This window comes from Leuresthes tenuis, unplaced genomic scaffold (genome assembly GCF_036924035.1).
Source record: "Leuresthes tenuis unplaced genomic scaffold, fLeuTen1.0.hap1 SCAF_24, whole genome shotgun sequence".
Classification (NCBI taxonomy): Eukaryota; Metazoa; Chordata; class Actinopteri; order Atheriniformes; family Atherinopsidae; genus Leuresthes; species Leuresthes tenuis.
This window is the reverse complement of record NW_027325378.1, coordinates 22,431,204-22,450,573: the sequence shown is the minus strand read 5'-3', so window position 1 is coordinate 22,450,573 and position 19,370 is coordinate 22,431,204. Positions and strand designations below refer to the sequence as shown.

Below are 19,370 nucleotides of genomic sequence, written 5' to 3'. Positions count from 1 at the left end.
TATACCAAGGAGCCAACCTCTTCTGACTGATTACCTTCCTTTTCAGGGGGGCAATATTGTCCAGTTTTGTATGCACTGTCAACAAGAGAGTCAAGTTCTACTGGAGTAAAATTTAGGTAGCCGTCCTTTGTCATATCTGCACATGGCAGTGAAGAAAAGGATGATGAAATCAACTCTTTAAATCTGGTTACAGCATTCTCTGATAGACACCTTCTATATGTAAAATTCTTCTCAGAAGCCTTATTGTCAAGTAATGTAAATTCAAAAGTGGTCAGACAAGACAGGGTTATGAGGGAACACTGTTAACTGTTCACTCTCAATGCCATAAGTCAGCACAAGGTCAAGGGTATGATTAAGGCAGTGAGTAGGTCTGTGAACACTAAGAAAATCCAATAGAGTCAAATATAGAATTAAAGTTAATATTTAGGCTGTCATTTTTAACATCTACATGAATTTTAAAGTCACCCACTACAATGGCTTTACCTGTACTCAGCACTAACTGGGAAAAAAACTTTGAGAATTCACTCAGAATAAGGGCCAGGTGGATGACACACAGCAACAAACACAAGAGGTTTTTGTGATTTCCATTTTGGGTGGGAAAAACTGAGAATCGGATATTCAAAAGAGCTCAAACTAATCTTGGGTCTAGGACTGATTAATAACCCTGATCTGAAGATAGCTGCCACTCCTCCTCCTCTGCCTGTAGTTTGAGAAACGTGAACATTTCAATAGCCAGAGGAAGTTGATTCATTGCTAACATGATCCTACTGCTGCAGCCAGGTTTCTGTAAGACAAAATATATCAATATGATGATCACAAATCAAATCATTCACTAACAGAGACTTCGAAAGGAGAGATCTAATATTCAGCAAACCACATTTAATAGTTTGATGTTTTTGTTCAGGTAAAGTTTTTATTTAAAAATTTTTTCACAAGAGGATTTGCTCCTTTTGTGTTTTTTGATTGGGGGGGCAGCATCAGGTTGGAAGCCGCAGAGAAGTGTGTTAGACTACAACTCTGCATCCTGGTCTCAACCCTGGGTTGTCATGCTTTTGGATGACTAATAAATGAGTCCATATTTCTGGAAATGAGAGTCGCTCCTTCCAAAGTGGGATGGCTGCCGTTTCTCCTCATCAGACCAGGTTTTCTCCACAAAGATTGCCAATTATCTATGTAGACCACGTTGTTTGTTTGATTGAGTGGTGATTCTAAATTGACCCTAGGATTGAGGCTACATGGTTGTTTGTCTTGTCTGTCTGTGGTCTGTGTTGGCCCTGTGATGGACTGGTAACCTGTCTAGGGTAAACCCTGCGTCTTGCCCAATAGCCGTAGGAATAGGCTATTGTTTGTTTAATACTGTAGAAACAATGTGATTATTTAATCATTAGTCTCACTCACCTCTTTTTGTTGGGACAATATAGCAGCTGTGATGGTTCTTATATATGGTGTTTTATACTGCCTATCTCATTCATGTCACAGATTGTATTTCTCCTGGCATCCTAATTGCCTCCTCCACTGCCGATAGCAGAAGTCTTTGTCTTTGTAGTTTGTAACTAGAAAATTTCTGAAGAAATTTTGATGGATGCCAAGCTGCTGCCCGTCGAGACAGAGACACAGTGAGGCTGTGCTGTGCTGAGAGAGCTGCTTGTTGCCAGTCACACATTACATGATCAAAATCCAGTGTGAAATATGAGATTCTGGCTTGCTGTGGTGAAACCTGCCTGCTTTAGACAGCATGAGTGAGGGAAAGCACAGAGGCCTGTTTAAGCCAGAGAGACACAGTGGAGGACAGACTGTGCCCCCTGAGAACAAACAGCTGTTTCAATGGATTTATAAGTCACAGGTGAAAACAAAATTGTCCTGATAATAGCAGAAAGGTCTGCTGAAGACAGTTATGTAATTTATATCAAGGTCCTGTGTATATTACAGGTTTCATGGCAGTTTGAACACAGCCCTCACTCAGTGTAAAAGAGAGAAGGACAGCTTCTTTAAAATGAAAATGTGTGATGTGATATCTAAGAGACCGAGGCTGTCATGTTATTTTGTATTGGGAGCACACATAACACAGGCTGGCATAAAGCTGTTACAATAGGCCAGCCATGTTAATATTATTATTACTATTAGAAGAGGGCAGCCATGTTGGCTCTTGCCTCACAGTGAGGTGCTGGCATGAACCTGTTATCACACATGGTGTTGGTGTGTTCAGAATAATGGGAACATGTGAATGAGTGCACGCTATCTTGCACATTTGTCTCGTGAGCAGCTGTTATAACAGTTTAACCATGTTGGCTGCCCTGCTGCTGCCTGCTGAGAGACAGAGGCTGTCATGTTATATTGTATTAGGAGCACACATAACACAGGCTTGCATAAAGCTGTTATAGCAGACCAGCCATGTTGGCTCTGCCCTCATCAGCTGTATTAGAACAGGGCAGTCATCTTGGCTCTGCCCTCATCAGCTGTATTAGAACAGGGCAACCATCTTGGGTCTGGCCTCCTCATTAGTTGCTATGGGCAACAGCTGCTTGTGCCAACTGACAAAACTGCATCTTACTTTGTCCCCTTAAAATCATGGGATTTTAATTATGAAGCACAAGTCTGGAACAAACGGTCGCTGTTCGAAAAGTAGAAGTCGTATCCGAAATATTCTCGAACCGTGAGCGCCAGAAGGGATGGGGGAAGCCAGTGGTTCTGCTCCTGTGTGTGACTCATTTTTTATGGCAGTTTTAAAATTAGTCTTTCACACTGATTTCATGGCTCGGCTTGTTTATGATGGAAAAGTATGGCAGCTGGAGTGCGCCTCTCTCCGCTCAGAGGTGATTTGTGAGAAATCTGTGAGGCCCATCTTTCCTGTCACATACAAACTTTGAATCATGTGTCTGTGATGTCGTATGGCTGAGTTAGGAGGCCTCCAAGGGGAAGCAGTTTTGGGCTCAAAGATGCATTTTTCCATAGGGAATTTTCCCTGTTTTTCGGAATTCCTTTCGAGTAATGAGAGAGAAAAGTAATAGCACACCGATCCCGATCGACGCACACGCAGCCATGTATTTCTTATTCCGGTCGGACCATCGCTGCGGGAGCATAGCAAACCGAAATTTGGGGCGGAAACGGGAGAATAATAAGCGTCCAACACAATAGTAATATGCGTGCCTTGCCTTTGGCATTGGCACCCATAATTAAAAGGCAATTTGATGTACCTGCCATAAGCGCCTTCTGTTTTTTTTTTTTTTTTTTGATGTCTTGGTACATCCTTCGCATTTTCTCACATTTTCTTATCCTTTCTTGATTTCCATCTGATGGTGTATAAGTGGTTGTCAAAGTCACATGTCAAAGTCACAACCAGTTACCTTCACAATCATCATCTTGAATGGAAAGGCATGGCAAGAGATCATTGCAACATATCATGATTTAGATTAATTGTAGTTGATAATATCACTGATAAAAGCTTGATTAACAGGCATAATTACAGCATGACAAGTTGTAAACTTAAGGGCAGAATGGTCCATAAGAATGGAAGAATGGAGGTTTGCCTAAATCACCACACCATTATGAGAGAAAAACTTACAATTACCTTTTTTTTGCAAATCTTACTATCTCTATTGGAAGGAAAGGAAATGAGAATATGTATACACAAAAAGGACAAAATTTTTTTCATAATCTGTACAAAATGTCAAAATAAATCAAAATTATATTTGAATGATCAGTTTGTCATCTTGCAAAGGCTGAATGGTGATGTGATAGTTATCACTGCCATCTCACAGCAAGAAATGTACAGCTTCAAAGCTCAGTGGGAGCCTTTCTGTATGGAGTTTGCTTTTTCTCCCCAGTCATGCGTGGGTTTTTCTCTGGATACTCTAAGTTCCTCCCACAATCCAAAAACATGGATGCTGGTTTAACCCTTTGAAGATGGGGAACAAGAATTCTATGTTCGACTACAGAGCCCAGGATTAACAAAACAAAACACCAGGAATGACTCAGACATAGTTGTATTTTGTTTGAGAAACAAAGAACGCTCCCCTTTTCATGCAAGGATGGGAAGGATAAACCAAACATATGTATATGCACACTTTAACAAAAAAAATGAGAAAAATAAAAAAAAATGTATCAAGAAACTCACAGCTGTGATTTAAAATTAAAAATTTCACATTTTTTTCAGTCGCATGAAATCAGTTCCAGTTTTAGTTCTGTTCAGTCCACTAAGAAGTGGAGAGAATTTGTCCTACCGCACAGTTGGTGGTGGGTGCATGTGTAATGAAGTGCCGAACTCTGGGCTCTCAATCCCCTTTAGGCATCGTATCTCTAGTTCTCCTCTGGGCTGTAGCTCGCCATCAACGTCTCAATCCAAGCTCCAACATCCAAGTAGATCACAGGTTCAAAGAGGTCCAACAAAAAAGCCTGACCGATGCATTTACCTTCGTGAGGGAGACATCAAGTCTCACCAACTGCACTCTCACAGGTCCAGGGTTCCACATGGGATGATTTCAATGAGTTTTATAATCAGTTTTATCAACTTTTATTTCACAAGGTAGGTATCGTGCTTGACATGGGGGTTGCTCTCTTTCTCCCAGCAGCTCAAGAGGAACTGGCAACTTTTCTGAAGTGTAACTCTCGCTATGATAGGTACTAGCACAGTGGTAATATGAAGACTATTGCTGCTATCACCTTTAGCACAAGTAAAAGACATGTCTATGCTTTCACTAAAGTTTGAGATCATTAATTACAAACAAAGGGGTGTAAAATAAATTTTGCTGATTTAAATTTTTTAAAAATTGTAATCAAATGAGCTACATGAGTAAAACAATGTGATTCAGTATATTTCACATACACATGAACTTAGTAGTTTGTCGTGTCCCACAGTAGGGCTTCTGCTGAGAAATTGATGAATTGCGAGCCCTGATATGTAAGTCTATTTCCAGTCTATTTTGTACAGTTTTGTGTTGAAACATTTGTATGTGCATAAACTGTGCTCATGTATGTCTTTCTCTCTTTCTTGCTTTGTGTGTGTGTGTGCGTATGTGCGTGTGTGTGTGTGTGTGTGTGTGTGTGTGTGTGTGGGTGGGTGGGTGGGTGGGAAGGTGGGCGGGCAGGGTGGGCAAGGAGGGATATGTGGAGCAATTGTTTGGCAGTGGTATTTCAGGCACATGGCTGGGCTCTTTGACAGACTCACAGCAAGCAGATTAAAACAGAGTGAGAGTGAGTTAGAGAGAGAGAGAGAGAGTGAGAGTAGAGAGGGAGGGGGAGAGAAGGACAGAATCTTCCCAGTACTTTAATTTCTCTCAGCCTACACAATCTCCCGGCACAACCTCAGGCTCAGTAATGTTGGATACGCTGTGAGAGTGAGCTCTACCTTTCAACACTGCTCTGCTGCTTGAGGACACACAAAACAAAAACCAGGTAAGAAGACTTTTGTATTGCTATGTGTTGTTTGTTTATTACAGTAGACATGTAGAGCTATGTATGCAATGTAGGCTATTACAAATAGATATTCTCTTGTATCAGACAGAGATTTCATTTGTATTGCCAACTACTCTTCTTCAGTAGTTTGCACAATGTCAGTTATCCAGACATTACTTGAAGGTAAAATGAGATATAAGGCTCTCTTGATTCCATAATCTTTTAATTCCTCTAAGCTGTTGGCTGTTTGTGGAATCCCAGCAGGGGTGTGGGTTTATCTGACAAGTTTTTTACGCATAGATGGACAGCTGTATCGCATCACAACATTGCATCTTGTCATCTCTTCAGAAAGAATATTTAAGAACACAAAAATGAAGATATATTAAATGAACGGGAAGGAAAACTGACAGGAAATTGCATACACTGTATGATTAACGTATGTACATAGACACATACGCACTCCAACATAATTTATGCTGTTCTTGGCTGCCTTTGGGCAACCAGTCACCTACTACCCTTTCCTTTTCACTTATCACAGTCAGATAAATATTAAAGCACATGTGGCAGGGAAGGGAGCTAAGATGCTAATGAAGAAGTGCTCATCTTCACACCTTTATCAGGTTTTGAAATCACACTTCTGTTACCTTTGCATAAAATGTTATATAGTTAATTGAAGTTCTAACTTATTCTTTCCCCCAGAAACAAGTTATTTATGAGAAGCCAAGCATTCAGGATGTTACAAGAAGAAGGCCACAACAGAAAATAAAGGGGTAGCGAATATGCATAAAAAAAGCCACTCAACTTTATATGGATGATAATGTCAGTATGTGTTGGATGGATGTCTTAATAGACTGGGGACTGCTTACATATTAGCAATTTCATCACGATAAAAAAAATTATAGCAAATACAATCATTTGAAAAAAAATGGTTACACATTTTTTCATTGTTCCTGCGAGGTGAAAAATAAATTATTGAAAGTGATAGCATTATTGGAGAATATGCTAATTCACCAAAATGCAAAACAGACAATAAGGTCCAATAATTTTTTTGCTCCTTTGCATCATCAGTCCATGTCTATCACTTTTGTAGCTGACAGTTTCGCACTCGCTGATATTCTGAGATAGCTGCCAAGGTAATCAACTGTGTATTGATGCCAGGTATCATACATTGGCATCATTACCTCCCACTGGTACTCACCTAATAAATTTGGTTAAAAGTTAAAATAGGTTTTATTTTGGTAACCAAACCAATACTTTGTTTCAACAATTTATTTATTTATTTATTTCTATTTAGTTTTACTGTTATTGACATTCAGTAGACACTTAATTTCTGCTAGTATATTCATGTCTATTTATTCATACATGTCCTTCAACTTTGTAGCTCAAGAAGTCAACTTAATAATGACTCTAACAAGACTTCTACCAAGGCTAATACCTCAAAAACTAGGTTTTTTTATCAGACAAGGTTATTGACTAGCAATGGCATATGCTGTTAGTCTGTGCACAGATAATCCATCAGAGATCAGATTAAGGAAGGAGGATCATGGATTAGAAGTCAGGTAGTCCTTACTTGAATGGCTAGACAGACAGGGAGAAAACAGGGTCATATCTTTGAGAGTGGAGTCTGGCATGGACAAAGAACAGGAAAATATGCAAGAATTTTATTCTATTCAATTAATTAAACTATACATTAGGCATAATGTTATTTACACAAGAGCTGTCAATCTGGAAGCCCCTTGAAATAGCATTAATCCTCACTGAAGGATTGTACTGTTGGTACTGCAAGACTTATTCACAACAGCAGTTACACAATATATCACTGGATCAAAAGAAAGAAAGTAAATACTGAGTATCATAACGTGTCATGGTATTCTTTTTTTTTGTGAAGAAGAAAACATAATTTAACTTGTTTTAAAGGCAGAAATTAAGTTTATGTTATGAACGGGTTCATCAAAGTGTTGAAGAAAACACCAAGGAGTGGCATCACCCAGACGGAATGACATTCACATGGTCCAGAGACATTCACAGTATGCAGTGCAGTGAATGTGACCAAGGGATGCATCACTTGATGTTATATGTACTTCACATTATAGATAATGTGGAAAGTACTTTCAATGAAGAATTAGTCTAACCTGTATGTCATTGGTCTTACTGAGATTTTTAACAAGTCAATTCTTCCTTGCTAGAAAGCTGGATTCTCACAAGATTCACAAGATCTTGTTTGGCTCCAAGCTATGTGCTTGTGATCATGTCAAGTTGTGTTACATAATCACCATTCTTTACTGGAACACAAAAAAGAATGGCAGCTCAAATAGTTGTTAGCATAGCAACAGTTAGACTAGTGCTGGAAAGAAACTCTTTGCTGAAATAAGGGCAAAGAATAACATAAAGTCTTAATCTTGAAAACCTTTTTTTTTTCATTTTGTTTGCACCAGCCTTGACAAGAAGTTGATTTTTCTTTGTTTTTCTGATTATTGAAGCTAGCCTTGGTTAGACAGTCATAAACAGATGGCTCATCCATTCACAAGCCAAGTATTATTTGAATGTGAAGGCTTCCCAGATGGTTCAGTGTAACAAACCAGCTGGCTTGTAAGGTTAAGTCAGAACTAAAGATGGTGATTTGCAGCGACCACAAGGGGCAATAGTGAGTCTGTTTCAGTTCCCTGCAGTGCAGGGAGTTTGCTAAAGAAGATCAGACACTCATCACATTTTGAAAATTTCTCTGGGCCTTGATGCACTATCTAAATAGTTTTAGAAAACAGGATAATCATAAGGATGGCATTTGGAGTTATTTTTCTTCTTGGATGCTTTCATCAATTCCTGCTGAGAGGAATGTTACTCATTCACACATACACTATATTGCCAAAAGTATTCACTCACCCATCCAAATAATTAAATTCAGGTGTTCCAATCACTTCCATGGCCACATGTGTATACACAAAACACCTAGGCATTTGGACTGCTTCTACAAACATTTGTGAAAGAATGGGTCACTCTCAGTGAATTGCAGCATGGTACCGTGATAGGGTGCCACCTGTGCCACCAAGTTTCCTCACTACTAAATATCCCACAGTCAACTGCAGTGGTATTATAACAACGTGGGAGCAATAGGGAACAACAGCAACTCAGCCACGAAGTGGTAGGCCACATAAAATGACAGAGCAGGGTCAGTGGATGCTGAGGCTCATAGTGCACAAAGGTCGCCAACTTTCTGCAGAGTCAGTCGCTACAGACCTTCAAACTTCATGTGGCCTTCAGATTAGCTCAAGAACAGTGCGTAGAGAGCTTCATGTAATGGGTTTCTATGGCTAGGCAGCTGCATATCCAAGCCATACATCACCAAGTGCAATGCAAAGCGTTGATGCAGTGGTGTAAAGCATGTTGCCAATGGACTCTAGAGCAGTGGAGACGCGTTCTCTGGAGTGATGAATCTGGACGAGTCTGGGTTTGGCGGCTGCCAGGAGAACGGTACTCCTCTGCATTGGGCCAAGTGTAAAGTTTGTTGGAGGGGGGATTATGGTGTGGGATTGTTTTTCAAGAGCTAGGCTTGGCCCCTTACTTCCAGTGAAAGGAACTCTGAATGCTTCAGCATACCAAGAGATTTTGGACAATTTCATGCTCCCAACTTTGTGGAAACTCCTGTTCCAACATGACTGACCACCAGTGCACAAAGCAAGGTCCATAAAGACATGGATGAGCGAGTTTGGTGTGGAAGAACTTGACTGGCCTGCACAGAGTCCTGACCTCAATTAGAGCGAATTAGATGAATTAGAGCAGACTGTGAACCAGGCCTTCTCGTCCAACATCATTGTCTGACATCACAAATGCGCTTCTGGAAGAATGGTAAAAAATTCCCATAAATACACTCCTACTTATTATACTACTATGATACTACATTTACCATTCCTTTGGGAATGGTAAAACTAGTATCATAGTATCACATAATCTATCATCATAATATCATCGTAGTATCTTCATAGTATCATCATAATTGTATTGTCTCAATTCCAAATTTTGACAATGATACAATACTTGCATAGATTTTTTTGATGAAAGAATACCACAGCCAAAAGCTCAGAGAAAGTAGTCAAAAAATATTACTTTATTTTCACCTGCAAAGGCAGAGAAGTAACTGTTCTGAAACTAAAAGTGAAAGTCTGCAAGCCAAGAAACCATGGAAATTGCCCAAGTGCCTCATGCTTGACAGTCATTGTACTTTTGGCCAACTGGAGCACTGAATAAACTGAACTGTAATAGCATAAACAAATCAGAGTTGGCTTTTTCTAATGCTCGTTCTGTTTATTATCTTCCCCACGAGCAGCACCACCTAGTCTCATTCCCCCCACCACCCCTTGCTTCTGTTCTTGATCTGGGCATTGTATCAGTGGAAATTTCCCAGAGTTACTGGCACAGTATAGCTTTGCAGTTAACTTTATATTGCTCTTCATACTTGGTATTTGAGGTTGTGTTTTTCTTGAAGAGGCAATATGTCACCTACCACAAATATACATGCAGACTCTCATACATTTCACGTCAGCCTGGTCCAGCTGTGAGCCAGGCAGTGACTCTATTTTCAGCAGTGCAGGATCAGACCTCCATAGTGTTAACAGGTGTACAAACTAACCAAGAGTATGACCTTCAGTTTGCTTCCTTCCGTCACCCAATTTTAAAACAGAATAACATCATACAGTGTCTTGATCACAAAGAAAACGGAAACAGTCTCATCAGTTTAAAAACTTAAGTAGAGTTAAGAGAACTAAGTCATATAAAGACTCATAAAGATAAAAAAAATTTTATGTTGTCACTTTCCAAAGCGAAATGTATGTTTCTTGTATCATCATCTATTCTATTTGGCTATTCAAAACCAATCTTTTCTCAAAATAACTAAGGTAAGTCAAAAATACAGTTGCACAGTACAAGGTGGCATTTTTTTTCTGAGAAATTTCTTACCCTTTGTGCATGCTATACAGAATAAATAGAACAATCTGGTAAAACAACTGGGTTCAAGGTAAAGAAGACCAACAGATCCCACTCATAAGATCCAAAATACAAACCATGACATGCATACTGACATAACATTACTGATAAACCACGATGCTGCACTCTATAATTAAATGTATATTCTCAGCCTCACCTTGCTTTCCCATATTTGCAACGAAGATTTATGTAATTCACGTGCCTTCTTGTGTTTCTTCAGTCAGTGCATCTGCATGCTGTCAGTGGCTTAGCAAACACAAATTATTGCAGTTCTTCTTTGCTTAAGATATGTCTTAAAAATCATACAAAGTTGTAGTGTAAAAACAGCTCATGAATGAAAATCACGTTTGGAAGGATGACATCTGAAATTTATTCAGATGTTGGTTTTTTGTTTGTTTTTTTGTGTAAAGGACATAAAGTCATTCTTTAAATATCTCAATGGAAAAAGTTAAGAAAAGTGTGTACAATATTATGGGCATTATATGAGGTGAGATCAAAATTACCTTGATTATGTAACTTTATGATACATTTAAATGTGTCACTAACAGCAATATTCCCTCAAGTTATACTAACAAAGTATCATGTAACTGCAAATTGAGAGGATTAGTATTTTGTGGTGGGAATTAAACATCCACCATCTTCTCTGAGAGGCATGAATGATGTGCCTGTGTTAGACATTTGTTAGTAAAAGGCAGCTTTTAGTCAGGATGTGTAGGTGTGTATGGGGGCTGAGCATGAATGTGAACAATGAAAACTGCCTACATATGCTGAAAAGATCTCTATTTACATTGATGGAGACCAAATGATTCCTTCACTCTTAGCTACCAACAATGTGGATTTTGTGATCTGTTGGCAACATCTGGAATTATTTTCATATGAATTTCAGTAGTATAATAGTTGGCCTTTATAGAATACCTTTATTGTCATTGTAGATTCCTAGCTGGGGAAAAAAAGCATTAAATAAAAATAAAATTTACATGTCTGTAAATAAAATGCAGCCATGTTATCACCTGCTCCAAAGTGAAGATCAAGTGATAGGGTGATCTGTTGGCAAAAATATTGTATAATATTCATTACTATGTCAATATTAGTTAGTGATGAACTATATAATTAAATGGAAATGATAGACATAAATCTGTTTTTGTTAAGAATGAGTTTAATATCTACAGGATGCTTCATGTCTTTTTGTGTTCTTATTGGCCCTGTTTAGAAAGGGAAGGTGAGGGTGAGAAGAGGAATAGCAACCAAATACTAACATTTTGTTAGGGATCCTGATATCTCTGTGATATACACAAGTTGTATTTTGATGTTCACTCAGTGTGTTGCACTCTTGCAGCTTTGCTGCAAATGTCACATTTATACAACATTAAAAGAAAAAAGGCTGAATATCTAATGGAGTATACTTACCCCAGAGAGACTGGTGAAAATAAACAGCATATATAGTAGATTCCAAAAGTCTGAGACTACTCGTGAAGATAGTTTTATTATTGCATTTATTACAATTTTTAAGATCATGTCAAATGTGTTTTATAAGCACCAATACACATTATTAGTGAAACAAGTATTCAACACTTCGGCTTAGGATTTCCACGTTGGGAGGGCAATGCTTCAGTAATAATTCACTGAAATGAGCTAACATTGGGTTTAACCAGTGCCTAAAGAAACACCGTAAAAAAAATGTAATCGACATTGCAGCTGCTTTTGATGAAATGCTTGGCTTTCTTAGTCTTAGTCCATAAATAGCTGTGGCTTCAGTGATCAAACAAGTTTTTTACTACTCACTACCCAGCCCCAGAATATCTCATGTCCCATAGTGTTCTGGGGCATATACAGTATAGCCCTGTGCGGGACTGTTTTCGTCATTCCGCTCCCGCTAAATTTCTGACCATTACCACCCGCTCCCGCTATGTGTATGTCCACTCCCGCCCGCACCCGCAAAACTTTGAGAATTTATGCCCGCACAATAATAGAATTGCTTTGATTTTGTGTCTTCTCCTGTCCCGCAGGAGAAAACAAGTAATGTTATAGGCTATTAATAAAGAGATTCATGGACAATTGAGAAACTTCTCCAAATGGCAGACTTGCCTTGAGCTTCCTTTTCACATCATTTATTGACATCCTGTTGCTAGGATACATCCCGACAGTGTTGCCAGGTGGGAAACGTAGTATTATTGAACCAGAGACATAAAATGATCGTATTTTGAGGGAAATTATCGTACACCCGTCATATCCAAAATAACAAGTATATTGATGTGCTATAGTCACTCTAGTGTTGAATAGCGTCTAACAGGCACTCACGGCTTTGAATCAGCAGTTGCGTTAGGCTAAATGTCCTTCGTAAACAATGACGAGTGGGAACTAATGGCCCAAATCACGAGGCCACCTACTGTTAGGAACTTCTGAGGCAAACGTATGCACGTCTCTCGTAGCTCATATAGAAAAGCATGATTGGCTTGAAACGTGTCACATGGAATTGGAAATGCTTTCAGTGTTCACAAAAAAATCCGACAGAAAGTTGCGACAGGTTGATTACAACAGATTACAACCACACATTCACACAATGGTCAAATTATCATACATGTGGCCTTTTTTGGGATTACTGATCGTACATCGTACACAGGGCAAAATTGTCATACAAATACGATAATAATCCTACACGTGACCTGGCAACACTGCATCCCGATCCCGCAGTATTCTTTTAAGCCGCCCGCACCCGCGGTCCCGCGGGACCCGGCGGGACCCAATCCCATTGTAGCCCTCTAATGTACAGTATGTATGTGAGCATTGTATTTAGTGAGGGTTGATGATAGAGGAAAAAGCACTACATCGCCCATAACACATATAGACAAGCATTGCAGTGCATAAATGGGTTGTGGATTGTACTACAAAATTGCTTTTATCCAGATAAACATTGTTTGTATGTCTATCCCAGTCAACTGTAACTCAAAGCTGTGTGACAGACGCTGCCATTTCTTCACCACAGCTTCTGGCATGCTAGAGATCCTCACAAGGACATTTTGAAAATGCCATCTATAGCATATTTTATGTAATGAGTGTAAACACTGCCACCTTTTAGGTGTACAGTACATTAAACCATTTATCTCTTTGATAGAGTCAGGAAACATGTACAGTGAATACAGTCTGGGTTACAATAACATGACTCAAATGTGAATACTGGGATCATGTCCTTTGTTATCTCTTAGATTCATGTCATATAATACCTGTTCTGTTTCCCTGTTAGTCAGCTAATGCATGAAGAGATTGTAGTGGACAAACATTATGACAGTTGAAAGGGTATGTTTTATTTTTTACTGTTTCAAAATCCAAACTAAGAAGCATACCTTTTGTTTCAACAATATAGGGAAGTCTTCATAAAATTACTATTTGTCACTTATTTTGAAGTTGCCTCACATAAAATGGAAAGCAGCCATTTCAGGTGTTGTAGCGGGGCAACGTTTTTGTTCAATACGACAGCCCGAGGATGCAAACAGGTGCTGGTTTATGCCAAGCACATTAGGGGCCTGTTATTATCAGATTCTGTACCACTGAAGTCTGACATGGACTCTACATGACATCTTACCCACTGTGGTTTCTGGCTCAAAACCATAAACAATGGGAAATTGAACACCAATTGGACTTCTAGAATATTGGACTGGTATTTTTTGCCAGTTCAATGCTATTGAAAATGATCCATCCATCTATTTTCTATACCCACTTAATCCATTGGTCATGTCACGGCAGGGCTGGAGCCTATCCTAGCAGTCATCGAGTGAGGGTACAGGTCGCCAGTCCATTACAGGGCCACACAGAGACAAACAACCTAATATGCAGGAAGCCTGAGTACTCAGATATAAGCCACGTATACGCGAGGAGAACATGCAAACTCCACACAGACATGCAAACTCCACACAGAAAGGCCCCAGCTGGGAGTTGAACCTGGAACTCTCTTGCTACAGTGCTAACCACCACACCACCGTGCAGCCCTGCCTGATTTTGATTACTAACCCTAATAAAAAAAAAAAACTGGGACACTGTGTTACATGTAAGCAAAAAAATGGAAAGAAAAGAACATAATGATTTGCAAATCTCATAAATTAATATCTTATTCACAATAGAACATAGAAAGCATATCAAATGTTGTCAGATAGACCTACTATTTCGAGAAAATTTTACTTCATCTTGGATTTGATGGCAACAACATTTCTCCAAAAGTTGTGACAGAGCTATGTTTACCACTGGGTAGCATCCCATCGTCTTTTAACAACAGTTCGTAAATGTCCGGGAAGTGAGACCAGTTGATACAGAAATTGCTTAGAGCAGACAGCAGTGTTGTGTCAAAGCTTGGTTCCCCACTGACAACGAGAAATAATCAACCTTGACAACAGCTGCAGCTTCTTAAACGTTTATCTTGTCTCAGCCTTCTGTAACTCCTGCTAACAAGACTTTGAAAGAATTTCTCACATGAATACTAAAAATTCAATTCACTGAAAAATAAAAGCAACAGAAAATACTAATTTTAAAACATTGATTCCAGTGATAAAATTTTGTTTTGGCAGTATACTATATCTAAATATCATGTCACTTACAGCTGTTTTTCAAACATATACTCCCTTTCTGCCATTCTTGTTTTCTTCACAGACTATACCCTGCAGCACAAAAGTGCACTTTTGCTCAATTTTCTCTCACATATCTGATAATATGAACTCTGCTCTTTTCAAGTAGCACTGTGAAAGGCTGATGTTCTCTTTCTGTATAGGGTCAGGTGCATCTATTCTTTCAGTAATCATTCTGTTCTTCTGTGATTTATTGTCTTGGATTATAACACGGAGTGCCAACACCGCCATGTTACAGTCATTGTTCCATTGCTCAGACCTGGGTCATTCATTCCTCTGACACATGACACAGACATGAGAATTATTTTGCTGACTCCCTCTCTGTCAAAGTTGATGTATTCAAACCCATCCATCCATCCATCCATCATCTGCCGCTTATCCGGGGGTCGGGTCGCGGGGGCAGCAGCTTGAGCAGAGAAACCTCGACGTCCCTGTCCCCGGCCACTTCCTCCAGCTCTTCCGGGGGGACCCCGAGGCGTTCCCAGGCCAGCCGAGAGACATAGTCTCTCCAACGTGTCCTGGGTCTTCCCCGGGGTCTCCTCCCAGTGTATTCAAACCCAAATTATGTATTATAATGCTTTGCAGTAAATCATTTGTGGCAGGTACAAACATAGTTCATTAAGTTCTCTTAGTGTGCTCTTGGCCCTTTAGAGTGATATAATGGAAACATACCACCATGACTATGCCATCATAAAATAAGATTATGTGTTAAAAACTCAGGGTTTATCAGACTTTGATCCTTTTTTTAAGTTAGGGTTAGGGTTCATTTTTTTTTATTATCATGAGTTCTATCTGTCCCGTAGGCTATCATGGAGGAGGCTGATCTGCTGAAGGAGAGACTCCAGGCAATCACGGTAAAGACCAGTCCAGCATATTATATATGTTTATTGTCCATTTGTTGACTTGAACTACTGAACTTGAATTATTTCTTATTAGCTGCGGGTGCTGGGTTCTCATCTCTTATTTGAGGGTAGGACTTTATATCAAACTTGAACATTTTAAAATCAACCCTGAATGTCAGTGGTATTCATAGGACTGAAGTTAGACGCAAATATTTGTGGTCTGGGTTCAAACTGATGTGTTTTGCCTTTGATTCTACAGATCACATAAATTATATAGTTACAATTTCAAGCTTTGGTAAGAATAAACAAGGTGATTTATTTTCAGGAGGTCAATTTCTAGTGTAATGCAGCGAGAAAAAGAATATATATGATTATTTTCAATGTTGAGAAAATAAGTTTGCTTTTGTTTCTATCTTAAGACAAGAAACCACTTCTTAATACGTTATGAATGACATGGGATATTCCACATTTGCTAAAGCATTCTAGACTAGTTTAAATTGACGAACACTTTAAGAGAGATTATGAATGTTAAAAGATATAGGTAAATTTGTTTGTTTGTTTGTTTGGTTTGATAGGGAAGAAACTCAGTTAATCTGAAAATAACTTGGCTGCACATGCTTCATATTTGTTTTTTTCATCATTGTATTCTACACTTCAGTTTTGCAAAAGGATATACTTTATCCTCAATCAAATCTTTTCTATATGTTATGATATGTGTGGTGGAGCAACGAATACGGATGTAACTCAGCGTACTGGTGCAGGCTTTTAACACTGCTGACACTGTCTGTAAACTGGGGAATAGAGGAAGTTACTCTTACACTCCATTACTTTGGCACCAGAAATAATTTTCTTTACTTAGATCTCAAAGATCAGCGTCTATTTTGGATTTGAATGATATTTTCCCCCAAAAAATGTAGAAATGTTATATTGTCATTTTGATGACAAGCCATTGAAAACTGTTGAAAGAAAAAAAAACATAATCAGCGAAAGTATGGTTTATATTGTATCCAGAGTGAAGTAAAAATTTGGTCATGCTACTTTTTAATGTTGCCTTATGTATGTCAAAAAAATTATTTGTTTATTTTACTAACAGTATGAATTGCTGCACTGGAGTGATTCAATGTTGTGATATTTTGTCTGAGCTGATGTCATGACGTAGTTCCCAGGAGTAACAATATGAGTTGTTACAAAGCAGTCTGAAAATAAAAATCATAGGTGTCTAATTGTGGGATAACAGTGTACAGAAGAGGAAAATCTTATGAGTTCTGGCTTTAGCTGAACCAGTCAACATCCCTGATAGAGCATACTCAAGCTGTGTCACTTGTATCTCTTGTAGAAGAATGCTAACACAGTGCAAATACCACACAAACAAACAGAATAATAATCATACTTATAATAAGCATCAACAGATTGCCCTTATGATATTGTTTGATATTTAACAAAATCCTAATAAAATACTTCTGTCATTTAATTTTATTGTACTGATTTTTTTTGGACTTGATCAAAGACAAAGGACGTTCAGTTCAATCCACATCCTTTTCACTTCTGTAGTGGTCATTGCTCTGTTTTTACGAACTTATGTACCTCATTAAAAACCTGTGTTCCATTTAATTGAACTTATCACATTTCCATTTGAATTCTTTAGGATATTCCAAATATTAATTAGATTGCTCAAATTTCACTCTGAATTCTAAGGTAGATGTGATGGAAGTGTTCGGCAAACACATTTACAATAATGATACTCAGTTAAATTGGGGATAAAAAAAACCTTATGGTGGCTGATTGAGGCCAATACAGCTTGGCATTTATTTATTAATCTTTTCTTTTTTTTTGTCTAATTAAGTTATTTACTTTGTTAATAGACCTTTTTTCACTAACAGTATTTGATAATATATGAATTATTTAATTATGTTTATGTTATCTTGCTCCCAAATCCTTAATTGTGCTATCTGCTTAACTGTCAAGCCAATAAAAAGAAATGTGAGTTTTAGTTAAAAGATAACAATCCTTTTTTTAGATGAAAAAAAAAGTTTAAAATGACTGAGAAATGGAGGGATTTGCCTAAGCTAACCCCATATTCAAGCGAGTGAGAGTGTTTTTGTATAATGGATTCCCCTGTATACCCCATCTACCAGAAGTCTAATTTGAAAAACAAACATGATGAATAACATGGTCCATTTGACCAGTATACCTCTCTCAATTAGCAGGCTTCCATTTGTCTTTGTGAATTGATTTGAATGGTCCAGACATTTTTAGCACACTGACGTAGCTAAGTCAGACCAAAAGCTGACTATAAATGTAACCAGGCATCATCAGGGAGATCCCCTTTCGCTGAGGCTAAGCACCATGCTGACCCTGGGTGCAGGAGCAAACATTAGCCAACAATGATCCCCTCAGTGTGATATTCAGCAACACAGATATATGTTTTGAATTATTTGCTTATTAAAGAAATATGTTTGTCTGGGATTTTCAGGGAATAATGTGTCAATTTTAAAACGATCTAACTTTTTAAAGATCTAAGTTTTATATAAGACTTATCTTTTCTACAGGAAATACTCATTAGAAAGGAAGGTTGTAATGGAAGGTTGTTTGTAGGGAACAGTTGGACACACACACACTCACACAAATGGCAGGTACAGTCAAGTCGTGTAGGCTGGTTTGCATTTTAGTTATTTATGGTATTTGGAGTCCAACTGTCAACTCAAGGTTGAAGAGTCAGCACAAGAAGGCAACAGGTGCAATAGTTTCCATGTAGCAAAATGTACACATGGTGCAACTATGTGATCTGTCCCACAGGACAAAAGAAGAATCCAGGAAGACATCGCCAAGAAAAGGAGACAGATTGAAGAGGAGAAATTGAAACTCCAGTACATAAAGGTATTTTAAGCTTGCTCACACAGCTCAGAAAGCAGGTCTGATTCTGCTTTCTAAATGTAAAAAAAAAAAAGACTCACAGATAATTGTCACAGATAATACTTAAATAACTCTTTTTCAATCTATATGAATACAGAAAGTAGGAAACCAAAATATTTCTGTCCAACTTCAATTAGACATTGACCAAAAGAAAAAAAACGCATTGGTTCTGACTTCATCCATGTGACCTTTTCTATACAATTTTATTTCATGTTCAAAACTATAATTTAAATTATAAAAATACAAATAAATCATTATCATAGCTGAAAATCATGCTGTTCAGAAGCCTGCTCGATAGTCACACATGGCCAAATTCCTGTATTTATGCCTTTTCTAGAGTCATTGGTAGGCTAAAAAGTCAAAACAATGTAAATGTAAACAACTGTAAATATATCTAAAACTGACAAACAAGGCTATTTTGTCTCATTGGCATATGTATTGCACTTTAGGTTGGAGGTCAATCTGCCAGAAACTGAGCCATCCATAGTATGGCACATATGCTACTTCTTTATTCAAAATACTGGGCCCCAGTAATTTTCCAGATTATACATCAGATATAGTCAAGGTTGAAAATTCGACATTTGGTCAACATTAATCAGGAAAAACAGAAGCACAAACTGCATTTATTAACTAT

At 38.3% G+C, this 19,370-nt stretch overlaps 1 protein-coding gene across 2 annotated transcripts in view; it reads left to right on the top strand.

The window, feature by feature from the left end:
* The first annotated feature begins 5,214 nt into the window (after positions 1-5,214).
* Positions 5,215-19,370, top strand: part of palmdb (palmdelphin b) — a 59,728-nt gene continuing 45,572 nt past the window's right edge. Inside the window, exons 1-3 of one of the 2 annotated variants that reach the window (XM_072378737.1) lie at positions 5,215-5,391; positions 15,785-15,835; positions 18,620-18,700. In XM_072378737.1, the coding sequence (XP_072234838.1) occupies positions 15,791-15,835; positions 18,620-18,700 (126 nt within the window). In that variant the 5' untranslated portion in view covers positions 5,215-5,391; positions 15,785-15,790. The remainder of the gene's footprint in view (positions 5,392-15,784; positions 15,836-18,619; positions 18,701-19,370) is intronic. The other variant, XM_072378735.1, reaches the window with a different exon arrangement.